Raw genomic sequence first — 15,624 nt, 5'->3', positions numbered from 1 at the left:
GATTTAGGGCAACGTGGGACACGGCGTTTTGCTGTGCCTGTCATTCCGCCTGAACGCGTCACCAGACAGCATAGAGGCAAAACAGATTTTTAAAAAATTTACAAATTAATTCAACAAATATTTAAGTTAGGTACCAAGACGTTAAGTGGAGATAATGGAGGGGTGCCCGGGGGGCTCAGTCAGTTGAGCAACCGACTTCAGCTCAGGTCATAATCTCAGAGGTTGTGAGTTCGAGCCCTGCGTCGGGCTCTGTGTTGACAGCTCGGAGCCTGGAGCCCGCTTTGGGTTCTGTGTCTCCCTCTCTCTGCCCCTCCCCCACTCATGGTCTGTCTCTCTCTTTCAAAAATAACAGAAAAAAAGTGGAGATAATGGAAGCTCCTATTAGACAAGGTTAATAAGTAGAATTTTATTATTTTTTAAACTGTGGTAAAAATATGCATAATGTAAAAGTAACCATTACCCATTTCTACACGTCCAGTTCAGAGCACTAGGTGTATTCACAGAGACGTGCGGCCAATTTCCAGAGCTTCTTCATCTTGCAAAAATAGCATTGTACTATCATCGAACACCATCCCCCCTCACTTCTGAGGCTCCAGGTGACCTGCTTATGTCCGTGCATACGGATTTACACATAGCCGTGTTCACTGTGGGGCATGTAACGTGACAGTGGAAAACCGAAAATGTCCATGTCCATCCTGAGGTAAAGGACTAAATAAATGACATCGGTCCATACAGGGGTTACTACATGTGGCCAATTAAAGGAAGAAGACAGTTTTGTTCAACAAAGATTTAATGAGCACCTACTATGTGCTGGGGCCAGTTCTTGGCACAAAGGATAGAGCAAGAACAAAGTAGTCTTTATGTTCACAGGGACTACATTAGTGGGGTTGACAGTTAATGAGCAAAGAACCAAGAAAAATATGGGATTCAGAGTAAGAGGTCTTGCAGAAGAAAATGAAGGAGACAGAGAATGCACCATTTTAGCCTGGTGCTCACACAATGCCTCTCCGAGGAGGGGACATTGAGCTTTATTGGAGGAAGCTTTTCCATCACAGAGAGATCTCCAAGAAATAGCAGGATAAAAACCTAAAAGTAATTACAAGACAATTTATGTTGTTTCCCTAAGTATACATGTCTTTACCTCTCTGTACATACGTGTAGGTAGAAAGGCATCAATAAGGACACCAGCCAAACTGCTACCATTCAAGGGGGAGAGGTTTAAAACTTTTTCAGTGAGCACATACTCATGCATTTTTATTAATAAAAATACTTAGGGACCCCTGGGTGGCTTAGTTGGTTAAGTGTCCAACTTGGGCTCAGGTCATGATCTCACAGTTCGTGGGTTCGAGCCCCGCATCGGGCTCTGTGCTGACAGCTCGGAGCCTGGAGCCTGCTTCGGATTCTGTGTCTCTCTGCCCCTCCCCTGCTCCTGTTCTGTCTGTTTCTCTCTCAAAAATAAATAAAAACATTAAAAATTAAAAAACAATATCTATGAACTGTGCCTGTAAACAGAGCTATTAAGAGCACATATACAAAAAGAGGTTGGGCCAGAAGTAGCATAGAGGTTCAGAGCATTTACCTGGGGTTAAAAATGGCCCCATGTTCAAATCCTGGCTGTCTCCGCATTGCTAGTTTTAGGACCTCAAGTGAGCAGTGGTTTTTGGTGGTTTCCCTTCCCCAGCGCTAGAGCAGCGGGGCTGCCAAGGGATTTCGCTCTCCCCGGGGTCATTTGGTAATGACTGGTGACAATTTCGGTTCTCCCAGCCGGGGAGGACTGGGTGCTGCTACTGGCTGGTAGAGGGTAGAAGCCAAGGATGCAGCTAAACACCCTGCAGCGCACAGAGCATGGCCAGGCCGCCCCCACCCCATCCCTGCAGGAAGATCGACCCCACCCCCAGTCCCCAATGTTAAAAGCCGAGGGTTGAGAAATCTTGCTCTGGGAAGAGGGACGGTCTCCCCCAGGAGGCTGAGGACTCACTGTGTCCAGTGTGCTGCCTTGGTACAGCCCCTGGCACAGGACAAGCATCAATAAATGGGAACTACCATTTTTAGGGCTGTACTTCCCCCAAATTAAAAAAAAATTTTTTTGAGTGGGGAGGAAGTGTAATTACCAGGAATCAACTCTGCCTAATTCCAATGCTGATGACTTACTGGAGAGGAACCTTGATTTTTCTTTCTTTTAAAGCCATAAGGGTCTTCACGGGGTGTTTCTGCCCGCCGACTGGACATGACCACGAAGGGTCCTAATTCCTCTAAATTAGCCCCTGCGCCTCGGACGCTCAGCTCTCTTTCTGGTTCAAACACACACTCCAGTTTCTCTTGCTGGAAAACCAAAACCAAAATCCAAACGCTCCTCGAGCCTCACCGCTTCCCTCAGCTCTTTACCCCTTCACGCGGAACCCGAGACCCGCCTGCAACCGCGGCCGCTCCCCGGGGCGGCGCCGCGCACCGCCTCCTCGCCCCCCTCCGCTCCGCGTGAGTCTCAGGCCCCGCCTTGCGTCGGGTCTCCGCTGACCACGCCCCTCGGTCCTCTCTTCCCCCGACTCCGCCCCCCACCCCGCTGGCTGCCGCGCCTCTGCGCTTGCGCGGCTCGCTCGCCCTCTTCTCCGCCGTGACCAACGGGACTTGGGCCAGGCCTCCTTCTCCTCCGCTCCGCTCCCGGACCCGCGCGCGTCTCCCACACCTGAGCCGCCGACGCACCCTGGTCCCCGCCGCGCTCTGGAGTCCCCACGCAGGAACACGTACCGCGGCTGGTTGGCCTTTTCCGCTTGGTGGTCTCAAAACCCCCCGGACCCCACATGTTCGCAACTGGTCTGTGGTCTTTCCCGTGAACCTGGTCCAATTCCAGGGCCCTCGTTCCAGGGGGTGGCCTTGCCCTCTACCTGGTGGGGAAGCTGGAAGCTAGATGCATTCCCCCAGCAATCCGTGTGCAGGTCATGTCCCCCGGCTACCCCCTCCCCCAGCAATCCNGTCCCTGCATGACCGTGTGCACTCACCTGGTCCCCCTCCTCCTTTGCTTCTCTAGAGCACCCACTTTCCCTGCAGCCAGGACCATCTATTAAAATTACTATTGAGGGGCGCCTGGATGGCTCAGTTTAAGCATCTGACTTCAGCCCAGGGCATGATCTCATGGTTCTTGAGTTCGAGCCCCACGTCAGGCTCCACACTGGCAGTGCAGAGGCTGCTTGAGATTCTCTCTCCCCTCTCTCCCTGCCCCTCCCCTGCCCATGCTCTCTCTGGCTCTCAAACTTTAAAAAAATAAGTAAAATTACTAATGACATCACACACAGCTCTACCTGCTGGGAACTCTTGAGGCCATCGCTCTAAGGATAAAACCCAACCTCCTTACCTTCCAAGTTTCATCCACCTCCCAGCCTAGCAGTCCCTGGGGCAGCCGCCCGCTGGTCTCCTCTCTGCTCATCAACATCCCTGCAGGGACCCCTTCCACACCTTGTGCTCATGTCCTTTGTAACACTCCTTGTGGTTGTTCATTTTAATCACACCCTCCACAGGGGCAGGGGGGCGGGGAGGGGACAAGAGAACAAGCTTTAGGAGGCCACTGACCACATCCTTTTTGCTAATCATTATATTCCTAGCACCTGGGCAGGAACTTTACACTCCATAAATATCAGCCAGTGGGAAACACTCAACAAACAGAAGCTATGATTAGAGTCTCCAAGCAGAACCAGGCAGACAGCAAACTCCGGACTGGCCCGAGGACCTTCTGGATCCGGACTCCATCAATGTGCATCTCCTCCGTGCCCAGGTGCCTTGCTCGACTCGATGGGCATCACCTGGGCCAATTCTGGAAGACAGTGTAGGAGGAATGCCTGGATGGCACGGTGGGGCTTCGGCACTTTTGCTACAACGGCTGAGGTTTTCTGCTCAGCGGCCTGGTGGCGGGGGTCGGGCAGGCACGTCTGTCTCCAGGGAGAGCCCAGAGGTCGGCCGAGCGCCGTGGGAGTCAAGCGGCTTGAAGGAGCACGCGGGAGCTGAACTCCCATGAGAAGAAGAGAAGAAAGGCCCCCGAGGAGCCAAACTGTTCTAGGCAAAGACAGAGGACCACCAAGGTTTGGTTCTTGAATATGTATTTTTTACTGAAAAAATCATTCATAAATTAACATACAAAAATGTACAAACACATGAGTAAATAATGTAATGACAAAGGACTATTTTTGTGAAAAGTGTTTTTAAAACATCTTTAGATTTCAGTGCAAAAATGTACCCCTGGCACCTCTTGAAACATAAGAGCAAGCTCAAAAAAAAAAATGTAGTGATGGAAGGATGCTAGCTAGCTACGCTCAATGCCATGGTCAATGGTGAGAGGACACAATCAGTACACGTGGCTGTTGCTCAGCCATTAATGTCTGTGGCAGAGGAGCTGCAAGGAAACAGTCCCTGTAACATCAAAAGGAATATTTTTGCAATAACTCCTCCCCCAGAAAAGCCGAATGAGAGGAAAAACCTTTCCCTACACGCAGCAATCATAGACGAGACTGATTTAAGGGGTCGCCCATCAGTAGCCTTAAAGAATTTCAGCTGCCAAAATACACACAAGGTCACATTTGGTTCTTGTTTTTTTGTTTTTAACACGAGACTCTTCCACGATTAACAGCTCACGGGCCTGGTTGTAAATTACCTTTTACACTTCCCGCTCGGTACTCAGCTTGGTGGGTAAACAACTAAGCAGGACACAGTGAGAGATTTCACGCTTAGAGGACAAACTCACACGTTGAATAATTTCAGTGACCTTCCTTCAAGCAGTGAAAAGAGACCTCTCCCTTTGTCCTCAAATCAGCACTTTCTTTTCAAAACCAGGTTTTGAAATCTTTGCCAACATTTCATTCTCGGCGGCAAAGATGTTCGTGGCAAGCTTCGAACAGGCCGTGTTACAGCGCTGCTGGCCACACACGCATCGTCCTTAACCAAGGATCAGCGTGAGCCGGCAAGTTCTTCCAAATGACATCACGTGGTTGTGCCACGCGGAGAGCAGCTCATGGCCTTCAGTGACGAAAGGGGACCAGGAAGGACCAGGAGAGTCAAGGCCGGCACACGGGCCTGGAGGGGATGGGGGGCGGGAGAAATCTTTATTGCTCTACGCACCAGACTTCAAAAAGGAAAACCAAGTGTGAGCTCCTGTGTGTAACGCTCCCCCGTGAAGGTCTTTCAAAGGATGAGATGCTCAACATTCTTTTAAAACCTAGGATACAACTTACCAGCATTTTCAAGGGCAGCTGCCTGCTCTCTCATATGAGCTGATAAGAGCTTTTTAATGCTATTTGTTTTCTATATTCCATTCTATTCTTCAAAAGAACAACAAAAAAGCAAGAACAAAAAACAAGGCCTGGCCGATCACTCCCACAGCTCGTGGGGGTCATATGTCCATGAAACCAACACGTGCAACGGAGAAAACCCCAACCCGCACGCAAATACACAAATACACCCCCCTACACACACATCCATGTAAACCATGAAAATTAAGAAAGTTGAAGGCAAACAAGGCAATTAAAAAAAATATGAAGTACTCTGCAGGAAGTACTCCTAATCACGATTATATAAATATGTTTCATGGAAAAGGAGAGGGGAAAAGACTGGCATTTTTCAGAATCCTGCAGAAGCCAACAGGAACTCTGAACTGAGGGATCTGGCTCAGGGGAAAACAGGCACGACTTGGAGGGCAATTTAGAATCTACCTCCAAGAAGTGCGTGGGGTGTGAGCGCAGCGCGTGGGCTTGGGCCCCTGCGTCCCGGAGCTGTTAGCTGGCGTGCAAAGCTCGGATCGGGGCTAACCGGGGCCCCAGCTGACCCGCGGCACACAAGTGTCCCCTGCTCCCTAGCTGAATCCTTCATTCCATCGCTCGTTATTTATATGTGCTACTTCATAATGTTGACAATCTTTCCGGAAACCTACACAGGGAAATTTTCAGAGGAATCACTGAAGCTAGTTAGTAATTGAGGCACAGATTTCAGGAATTGTGGCCAAGTTCCACAAGAGGGGGGGAAAAAAGGAAAAGAAAAAAAAAAAGGAAAACAAGGGGCAAAAAAGAAAAGGCAGCAACCCTCCCCCCCACCTGTCTCAGTGACGAAAGGACAAAAACTGAAGTCCACAAATCCAGGGGCGCGTGTGCAGGAGGGCTCCCCCACCCCCATCCCAGCCCTGCCCTGCCCCGGGGTCTCCTATTTAGCAGGACATGGAGGAGGGTGTGCGTGTCCACAGCAAAAGTCAAGAGCAAAGACTTTCCGAAGAAGAGGACGGAAGGGGGCAGGAGTAGCTACCAGTGACAGACTGCACCGCCTCATTCTGTTGGTGACACGCCCGGTACCCTCTCCCTTCCAAAGTGACAGCTATTTGGGAGGGGACGGAAAGACTTCCGCTCCCCCTGCGTTTTTAACGGAGGTCCTGCACCGGCCAACCAAGTAAGGGAGCTGATGTGGAAACCCTCGGGTCGAATTGGAGCCAGCTATAAAATTAAATTTTAAAAAGGCATTTTACATGGCTTATTTACAATTATACTTCTTCAAGAAGTGATTGTTATAGGTCTATTTCTCTTCCCCAACCCCGCCCCCCCCACCCTCAGTCCCCACCCAGAGAAGGTAATTTATTTATTAATTGTTTTTCTTTAAAAAAAAAAATGAAACCAAGGAGAACACCAGAGATGGAGAAGAATGGTGTGTGGTTTCATTTGCTCTTCCTGCAACGCGGCGGCCCGCCGGCGGGGCTGCCTCTTTGCTCTGAAGGCTGGGAAACTCCAAAGGCCATTGGTGGGAACGGGCTGCGCGGCGGGACCGTGGTGGCCCTGGGGTCCGGGCGCGGAGCTCCTGGCTGAGACGGGGCGCAGCAGAGCAGCAGGACACACGTCCGTCTTGTGGAAACAGAAAGCCAGTCCTCATGAAGGAAGCTCCCAAGCCACAGTGAAGGCGTTTTGTGCGTGGACACTGTTCACAGTTTGTTTTCCTCCTCGAACCCTGTGACCCTTCATCAGACACCGTGTTTCTATTCTCTTCCCGCCGAGACAGCACAGCGGGCTGCTTCCTGGGCGGCGGCGGGTGAAGCACGTCCCCGGCTCCCCCCTCTCAGTACTCGCTCACCTGAGCCAGCTCGGGTGTTAAGTTGACGGTAATGTTTTTATACAAGGCGTCGTATGTGATGTTTGCAAAGTAGTTCAAGTTGTTGAGGCCGTCCAGCCCTTGCCGTTCTTTGGACTTCCTCAGCAGAGCATACCTGTTGAAGCAGAGGGCAGAGGGGCGGCTCTGAGTGGGGGGCCCGCCTCCTCACGGCCGAGGATGGCGCGGGACAGACCGCGGGAGGGGACGCAGCCCAGGGACTAACCCCGCATCCCCCGGCGGGGGACTGGCCCACCGGTGCGGCGGCTCCACGCCAGGTGTTAGGATTACAAACACCTACTTTGTGCCACGTGCTTTCTTTATGGTAGATCTCACTTAACGCACCCGCCCCGTACGCAACAGGGGAAGCCAGGGCTCATGGTGTTAAATGACTTGCCGAGGGTCAAGTCATGGGGCAGGGAAGCGGCAGGGAAGGTACTAAAAGTCCATCAGAGAAAGGTCGGGGTCTGCATTCGGAGCCTTCCTACTCTCGTGACAACAGAGTTCACGTGGTGGGAACTGATGGTCTAGAGAACAGGCCCCTCCCAGTGAACGGGACAAAAAGCCACTCTTGAAAAGGTGGAGCCGACCCTCCAGCTACACGCCCCAATCAGTCCAGTGCAGAACTTCCTTATCAAAAGTAAAGGTGGTAACAAAGCAAGTGCGAACGGAAGCTCAGGGGTCACCCTTCTGGAACCAGAGCTCCTGGCAGGAAGGGCACCAAGTCTGCTTTGTCGTGTGGGGTACGTCCCACAGAGGCCTTTAACGGGAGTGGGCTTTTCTCTAACCCCCCGAAGACTACAGAGGAGACCGTGAGCCTTAAGATGCCAAGTGAGTGATTTCCTTGAAAGATCTACGATCAAGTTCTTCACCGATAACCTGATTTCACACAAGCGCCCACCTCACGGGTAAATGAACACCTACCCAGGCCGTCTATTCAACAGCCGTCAGAATGGGACCTTGGAGAGGAGCTGGGGAGGAAGACACGGGGTTTCCATGTGCTCCTGGATGTCTGGAAATGCCATTACACAGGGTATTTGTCAGAAGGATAAAAAATTGCACCAACCTTCCAAGAAACTGGACTTCTCCTCGATGGTGGTGAGGGATAGACTTGTACTTGCCGGTGTCGCCTTCCGGCCGGCTCACAGTGTAGCCCGCGTTCTGTACTCTGTCCAAGACAAAGGGAATGGGCGTTTAGACCGAATGGTCCAGGTCCACAGGTGTCCACATCTATGCCGAGCTGGAGAAACCCCAAGATGAACCACAGAACTTCTGCATCTAAATATTCGATCGCCTACCCTCTGGATAAGCGCATGGCTGTAGACAAGAGGTCTACAATACAAAACAAGTTTTGAAAAAGAAAAGAAATGTAAAATTCGCCAGGTTCCTGGGGACAGACAACAGTGAGCGTCCCCGGCGGGGCGAGTGCACACGCCCCCTCGGCCGGCTTCTTCGGGTCCTGTTGACACTATCTTTCTCACTGGTGGACAACACACCTTTCCTTCCCACAATCTGCTGTAACGCAAGTCAGGCAAGTGCGAGTAGCACTGTGCCTTCCTGGCTGTGAACTTAATTACTCTGCCCAGCTCCCCCGTCACCACGGAGGTGAACTCATTTGTAGGACATCTTCTGATCTAGATGTGAAACGTCACAACACTATGGGGAAAGCAGAATTTAAGGAGGTATTCGGTTATTTATCTTTAATACGGTAAAGATAGGAGTTCGCAAGCTGGGTTTACTGGGAACTTGAGAAGGGCTGTAAGATGTAACGTGTAAGACATGGAGGCAGACTTTGGAGACCTATGTGAAATTTATGGTTGTCTCCAGATGTTAAAATTGTGGGAGAACATTATTTCAACACCCTCCTCTTGACTCCAAATTACATTCTCCTTTTGATACAGGAAAGTGCGTTCTTACTCTGATTTAACAAATACACATAGAGTGCCTACTGTGTGCCCGGAATTGTGTGGGGCACTGAGGGGATCCTGTCCCAGATCCTGTGCCTGAAGGGCTCTTGCTGACCTGGGGACAGTGCCAGCGGAGAATTCGGACAGGTGTCCTGGGAGAGTGCAACTGGATTCAAGGGCCAGTCAAACCGGGAGGTTTGCGGCACAGCCTTGGTTCATCCTTATTAGGTTCCTAAGAAACCCAAATTAATTAAAAGGATGAGAGGCCATTTTTAGCTCTCAGACCAAGAAAGAATTTTCTGGAGCTCCTTTGTCCGGTACAGCAGCCGTGAGCTGCATGTGGCTGCTGCAGGGTCGAAATGTGGCAAAATGTAAAAGGCTGTTCATAACCAACGTTGGCCGTGATGGAAGACAACAGGCACACTGATGCACCACTGCTCGGGATCTTTCTGCAATCTCTTCTGGACCTGGCGATAACTATCCAAATTCAAAAGAGCAATTTACTACCCTCTGCAGTCCCACAACTAGGAATTTATTCTAAAGAAGCGTCTGCACGCATGAACAAGGATATTTAAAACTGCAAACAATGTTCATCGATAGGAGAGGGTTCAAATAAAGGCTCACGTATCTACGTAAAGGAATAATACCATGCCATTGCTGAAAATAATGAAGTGGCTCTCTCTGTATTAATGTGGTTGGGAGGGGAGAAGGGATGGGTCTGGGTTATTTATGTAGGAACAAAAAGAAGTAAAGAAAGAAGTAACAGCCTGTTGAAATGGCTACTTCCTGGGAATGAAATAGGCCAGCGGTGGGGATTAAGAATTACTCTTTGGTTATGCACCTTTGTAGTATCTGAATTTTTACTGGCAAGTATTACTTTGTGATTAAAAAGCAACACACAGCTTTCTTTTTTTAAAACCAATCTAGAAAGTAAACAGATAGAAGGTAGAAATTCTTCTGCTTATTTGTTCCTTACTAGGTTACTATTTACTTACTCTGTAAAAAGATTAGTTTACACTACTCAAATATAGCATCGTTCACCCAAACTTGTAGAATACAAGCCTTATCTGATGGTATGGATAAATGTGTGCACACATTACCGCCAATACATGACCTCTGGTTTGGGGAGGTTTCAGTGAAATGTGCTGGGAAGGTAAAAATATATACCAGATTTCAAAGATAGAAGAGGAAAAAAAAAGTGAAGTATCTCATTAATATATTATATTGACTATATGTTGGAAGGATATTATTTTTGATATATTATGATATATTGTTAACACGTTTTATTAATATAATACATTAAAATTAACTTCACATCTCTTTCTTTTTTAACCTTTTTAAACGTGGCCACTAGAAGACTTCACATTACGTCCATGGCTTGCACCCTACGCCTCCTGCATGGCGCTTGTCTGGGGAGCCTAAGGTAGCGTTTCTAGAAGGCACTGGAAACTGGAAAAGGGGATACCTGTTCCACAAGTCGTCATCTTCTCCACCCCAACCCCAGAAAGCGTTTGGGAAGCCATTGATCTTCCGAAACTGTTCCACAGTCAGGCCGCTCACTCCACCAAAGAACTCGGTGTAAGGAAGCCTGGAAGGAGACGTACAGCTTCAATCATATGCACCGATGGGTGGTTTGTCCCCAGGACGGGCCGCCACCTCACCGGAGAACCGCGTGCCACGTGGAACAGCGCCCTCCGCGCTGCTGCTCTGACTCACCTGCCCCCACTCCCTCGCGCCGAGGCGCGCCACCTTCGGTAGCTAACTGCATCTTTCTCTCACTGGTTTTCTCCTAACAACTTTATTGACACATAATTGGCGCTCTGTATCACGCACCTATTTAAAGTGCACAATTTCGTTTTTAGGATATTCACGGAGTCGTGCAACTGTGACCCCCCCATCCATTCTAACACCTTCCGCCACCCCAAAAAAAGAAGCCTTGCACCCATCAGTGGCCACTCTCTGTTCCCCCTCCTCCCCTCAACCCGATGCCACCACTGTCCTTTCTGTCTCTGTGGATTTGCCTCATCCTGGGCAAGTCATGGAAGTACAATCAGGCCAACACGTGGCCTCCGGTAACCGGCTTCGGTCACGCGGCAGCGCTTTCAAGGTTCATCCGCCTGGGCGCGCATGCCAGGACTCCGTTCCTTTTTACTGCCTAGTAGTGTTCCATGCTGTGGCCACACTGCATTCCGTTTCTCCATTCGGCGGCCGGTGCCCGCTGGGGTGGAGCTAACTCATCTTTACAACAGCTTCCCTCTAGATTTGACCTCTTCCAGGGGATGGGATACTCACAGGTACATATACTTGTCCAACTTGGTCGCAAAGTGCCTTGGCATCTGCCCGCATCCATAGTAGTTCCGATCGCTTTCTGGTATGTGATCCACGTCATGAAAAATAAGACAGTCCCAGTCCAGATCCTTCATTGCTTCTTGAAAACCGACGTTGAAAAGCATGGCTCGATTAAAAGGCTGGGTGCCAACCTAAAAGAAGTAGGACTTTATTTTTAAAAGGACTCGTGGAGCAAACTCTTGGCTGCCCCAGCCCTGCCTGAAGGAGCGCATGCGGAACCCAACGGGAAGGGGCCACTGGGCCGGCCAGTGGGCCAGCGTGGGCTCGGCCAGCACGCTCACCACTGCCTCACAAGCCACTCGACATCTCGCCTCGATTTCCTTAGAAATAAGAGTGGTGATAACTCTCTCCCAAGACTGTCATAAAAGCAGACAGTCAACCCATAACGCCATTTGGAAGCCCCATAAAGGGAAGAAAGAACAATACAGCCATTTCTTCTCACGGCTCCTTATCTTAAGGGGAATTTCCTGGGTCTGGAGCCTGAAGACACCGCCCAAGCAGCTCTGACTAAACCCTCGCACAAGGGGCCTTTGTTGAAGGGCAAATGAAGTTCCCTCTGGGACTCAAGTGGGCCGGTATTGAGTGACATCCCAAACCGAAATTGCTCTCTGCTCTCCCTTTCACCTCTGGGTGGCTCAGTTGTAAGACTTCTATTTCATGGCTCTGCACCCCAAAGGTGGACTCCAACAGTACTGCGTCAGAGCAGGGAGAGAGAGAAGGCTGGGCCACTCACCTGCTCCACCACATAAAATGCAAACCGCAGGCGCTGGCGCTGTAGCATGGGGATCAGGTGTCGCAGGAGGACTGGCAGGTGCTCGTGGCGGTTCCGGAAAGGGATGAGGATCGCCACCTGGGGGGGTCACAGCGAGAGAAGCCGCCCGTGAGTGCCCTCCACCTGTGCTCTGTAGCAGGACAGCGACCGCTACGGAGTCGGGTGAACAGCTCTAGGGCCGTTCTGGAAGGCTGCCCTGTCCACAGCCTGAGCTACATAGAGAGCTATGTTAGCAGGGGGACCCTTGGAGGTCAGTGGGCTTTGTCCTTACACGCACCACGCTGTGCACACAGCGCACCTGCTGAATGAGTCCACTCTAGGTCACAGCCCAGAGGAGGACACTCATTCTACACCAAGACATGTAGCACAAACACGTCCCTGGATACAGAGGCAGCCGCTCCACAGAGCAGAACTTCCCCTTAGGATGTGCAGTGCACCTGGAGATATACATATAGATCTCGTCTCCGAACGCTGGTCATTAAACTGATTTTCTGCCCAGGTTTGGGCTCAAAATGCCCATTTGTTCCCGATCTGCCTCATTCCTTGCAGGGCCGGCACAGAAGCAGCGCTTGAATAAACACTTGTTGAAAGAATGGACTTGGGCCGGTATCACAAGTGAGATCCACACACCGATGCCTCCTAAGTACGGCCGTGCAGGAAAACAATCAGCAATTCCCCGCGTTGGGCAGGATAACTCCACTCTCGGTCGCCCTAAACTACAAGGAACGATGCCGAGGAAGGCGTGCAGCCCCGAATTTGGGAAGATGGCTTCTGCACATGGCACAAGAGACCTCCCAACCCTCCTCCTTGCTCAGCCAAGAAGACCAAAGGGCCCTGCTCAGGCCTAGGGACGACGCACATTTCTGGGGCTGCGGTGTCCCTAGGGAAACCCAAGCCCTCAAAGTGTTTCCATCAACTGCAGATACTCTGCATTGGGCAGTAGGCTGCAAAGTATGGATTATCACAGTCCATGAATCCCACGGTGACTGGGAACGACAGCAAGTCAGGTGGGCCTCCTAGTGCTCTGGGTCTGACCTCATGGCCTACCTTCCACCGAGCCAGGCAATCCGAAGGCTTCCAGTGACCTCCAAGCTTGATGGCTGGGTCTTTGGAGAAGATTTCATGGATGTCGTCCATTGCGATCTCACTCATGTTTATGTCTATTGGGCCCTCTGACCAGAGAAGAGGGGGAAGAGAAAAAGAATTAAGAGGCCAGAATGTGACAGAAGTTTCCCCCATTACGTCCAGGGTTTCAGTCTCCAGAAAGGTTTAATGCTTTGTCAGCTGCCTGCATTTTTCGCTGCGCTGGGAGGCCCTTCCTCTGCTTTGCAGCCCCCTGTATTTCACTTCATCACTATTACCAGCAAAGCAGTAAGTCAAGAAGTTAAGACTTTAGAGCTTTGGCTCTGCCGAGGGAGTGGAAAGAAGTGAAGACCGAGTGGAACGGCAGCTGAACGTCTCAAAGAGGAAGGAAGGAGGTGGCTGAGCCTGAAGGCTCTCGAGTGCTCCTGAGGCGAGCAGCCACGCACGGTCCCATCAGCGATGCCGAGTGGTCACGCCCAAACTCGGAACGGCCACCTTCCGCTCAGGTCACGATCTCGCAGTTCGTGAGTTTGAGCCCCACATCAGGCTCGCTGCTGTCTGTGCGCAGCCTGCTTTGGATCCTCTGTCCCCCACTCTCTCTCTGCTCCTGCCCCGCTCTCTCTCTCAAAAAGAAACAAACATTAAAAAACAAAAATAACACTCATCTCCACCGACTTAAGTGAAGATGTGGAACTTTATGAGAAGCCCAAAGGTATGGAAAAGGCACAAAGGCTCAGTGCCGTTGCTTTAGCTTTTACCCATGAGATTCCAAGAATGAAGGAGAGAAAGGAAAGATCTCAGAATCCTTCTGAACTAGCGCTTTAAGAAAGTTAACTTTTGTCTATCAAACTAGTTATGATCAGCGTGGGATTTATATCAAAAGATAAAGCTGGTGGCCTGTACTTTCTCTAGGACATCCTAACAGACCCCAAGTCACAAAGGAGGGGGTATGTGCAAAGGAAAGAGTGAAAAATTTGGGAGAAAATGGTACCAAGAACACAGGCAACCTTGCAGAAGGGTCGACGAGGAGTCAAGACACAAGGAACTTTCCTAATCCCCGGTTTCCAATGGCAGGAAGATGTTTCTCTGTACTGAGAGATCAATAATAGTCTCACTTTGGGGCGCCTGGGTGGCTCAGTCAGGTGAGTGTCTGACTTTGGCTCAGGTCACGATCTCTCGGTTTGTGAGTTCAAGCCCCACATCGGGCTCGCCGCTGTCAGCACAGAGCCCATGTCTGATCCTCTGTACACCCCCTCCCTTCCCCTCCCCTCCTTGCACCCTCTCAAAAATAAAACATTTAAAAAAAAATAATACTCTCACTTTTAATCAGATAAAAAGCCCCATCAGTCTGCACAGCCGGGCAGTTCTACTCACTCATAGAAGGGAGCCTCTCGGGGCAGGTATGGTTTGCAAAGTAGGTGAAGTCTTCAGGAAGAAACGTTGTGGTTTGTAGGAAGGTTTCGCTGTGGTTCAAGTCAAGAGGATAATCTAGAGAGGTGGGGGAAAAAAAGACACATGTCCTCAATTCTGCAATTCTCAGAGGCCTACCAAAGAAGTATTTTTCTTAGATAGCTTTTTTTTTTTTTGGCAGAATTGGGACTCTGGGCTGGCTCTTTACTGCAGCTAAAAACCTGAACACATCAATAAACAGGTTACCCAGATGATACTATTTTAACTGGTGTTTCTATCCTCAGTTACTACAGTTTTACATGCACCCCATTGTCCCAGAGAATTCTATAACATCAAAAAAATAAAAATAAAATGAAACAGTGCCCCCCTCCCATGTCTTCTTCTCCACAGGAACTACTTTCACTTCTTTCAGACAACTATTATTGTATCACTTCCACTGAGGCTATTCCAGGAGCTTCTGTTTTAGGTCTGGGGGTTTTGTTCTCTTCTCTCCCTGCCCCCCGTCTCAGTCTCCCGTCCCCCAACATATTCGATCACTGTGGCTCAGACAATCCTTTGTAATTTAAAGTTTATTTATTTTGAGAGAGGGACAGAAAAAGCGAGCGAGTGGGGGAGGGGCAAAAAGAGAGGGTGAGAGAGAGGATCCCAAGCAGGCTCTGCACTGTCAGCACAGAGCTGGACTCGGGGCTCAAACTAAACAAATGCACTGTCAGCACGGAGCCCAGTGTGGGGCTCGAACTCACAAACCGTGAGATCATGACGTGAGTCAAAGTCAGACGCTTAACCGACTCAGCCACCAGGTGCCCCTGTTGCTTAGTTTCATGCGGCATTGCGACTAACTCAACGCCATGTCCTTTGCCACCACATTCCCTCCTAAGATTCACAAGCATCAGGTCTTCCCTCAACTCCATCTTCCCAAAGGCGGCCCTGCACCCGCACCTTCCAACCCATTCCGGTCTGGGCTGACGTCATCCCCGCTGTAGAGATGTGGGTCCTGGG

At 50.3% G+C, this 15,624-nt stretch overlaps 1 protein-coding gene across 1 annotated transcript in view; it reads right to left on the bottom strand.

The window, feature by feature from the left end:
• Nucleotides 1-4,071: 4,071 nt before the first annotated feature.
• B4GALT5 (beta-1,4-galactosyltransferase 5) overlaps nt 4,072-15,624 on the bottom strand; it is a 74,040-nt gene continuing 62,487 nt past the window's right edge. Inside the window, exons 3-9 of the mRNA XM_077778301.1 lie at nt 14,590-14,703; nt 13,180-13,304; nt 12,094-12,210; nt 11,304-11,491; nt 10,477-10,599; nt 8,171-8,272; nt 4,072-7,222 (exon numbers count right to left, since the gene is read on the bottom strand). Coding sequence (XP_077634427.1) covers nt 7,075-7,222; nt 8,171-8,272; nt 10,477-10,599; nt 11,304-11,491; nt 12,094-12,210; nt 13,180-13,304; nt 14,590-14,703 — 917 coding nt within the window. The 3' untranslated portion in view covers nt 4,072-7,074. The remainder of the gene's footprint in view (nt 7,223-8,170; nt 8,273-10,476; nt 10,600-11,303; nt 11,492-12,093; nt 12,211-13,179; nt 13,305-14,589; nt 14,704-15,624) is intronic.

Source organism: Crocuta crocuta, unplaced genomic scaffold, assembly GCF_008692635.1.
Source record: "Crocuta crocuta isolate KB4526 unplaced genomic scaffold, BGI_CrCroc_1.0 scaffold27, whole genome shotgun sequence".
NCBI classification, from domain to species: Eukaryota; Metazoa; Chordata; class Mammalia; order Carnivora; family Hyaenidae; genus Crocuta; species Crocuta crocuta.
This window is presented reverse-complemented; position numbering and strand designations above follow the sequence as displayed.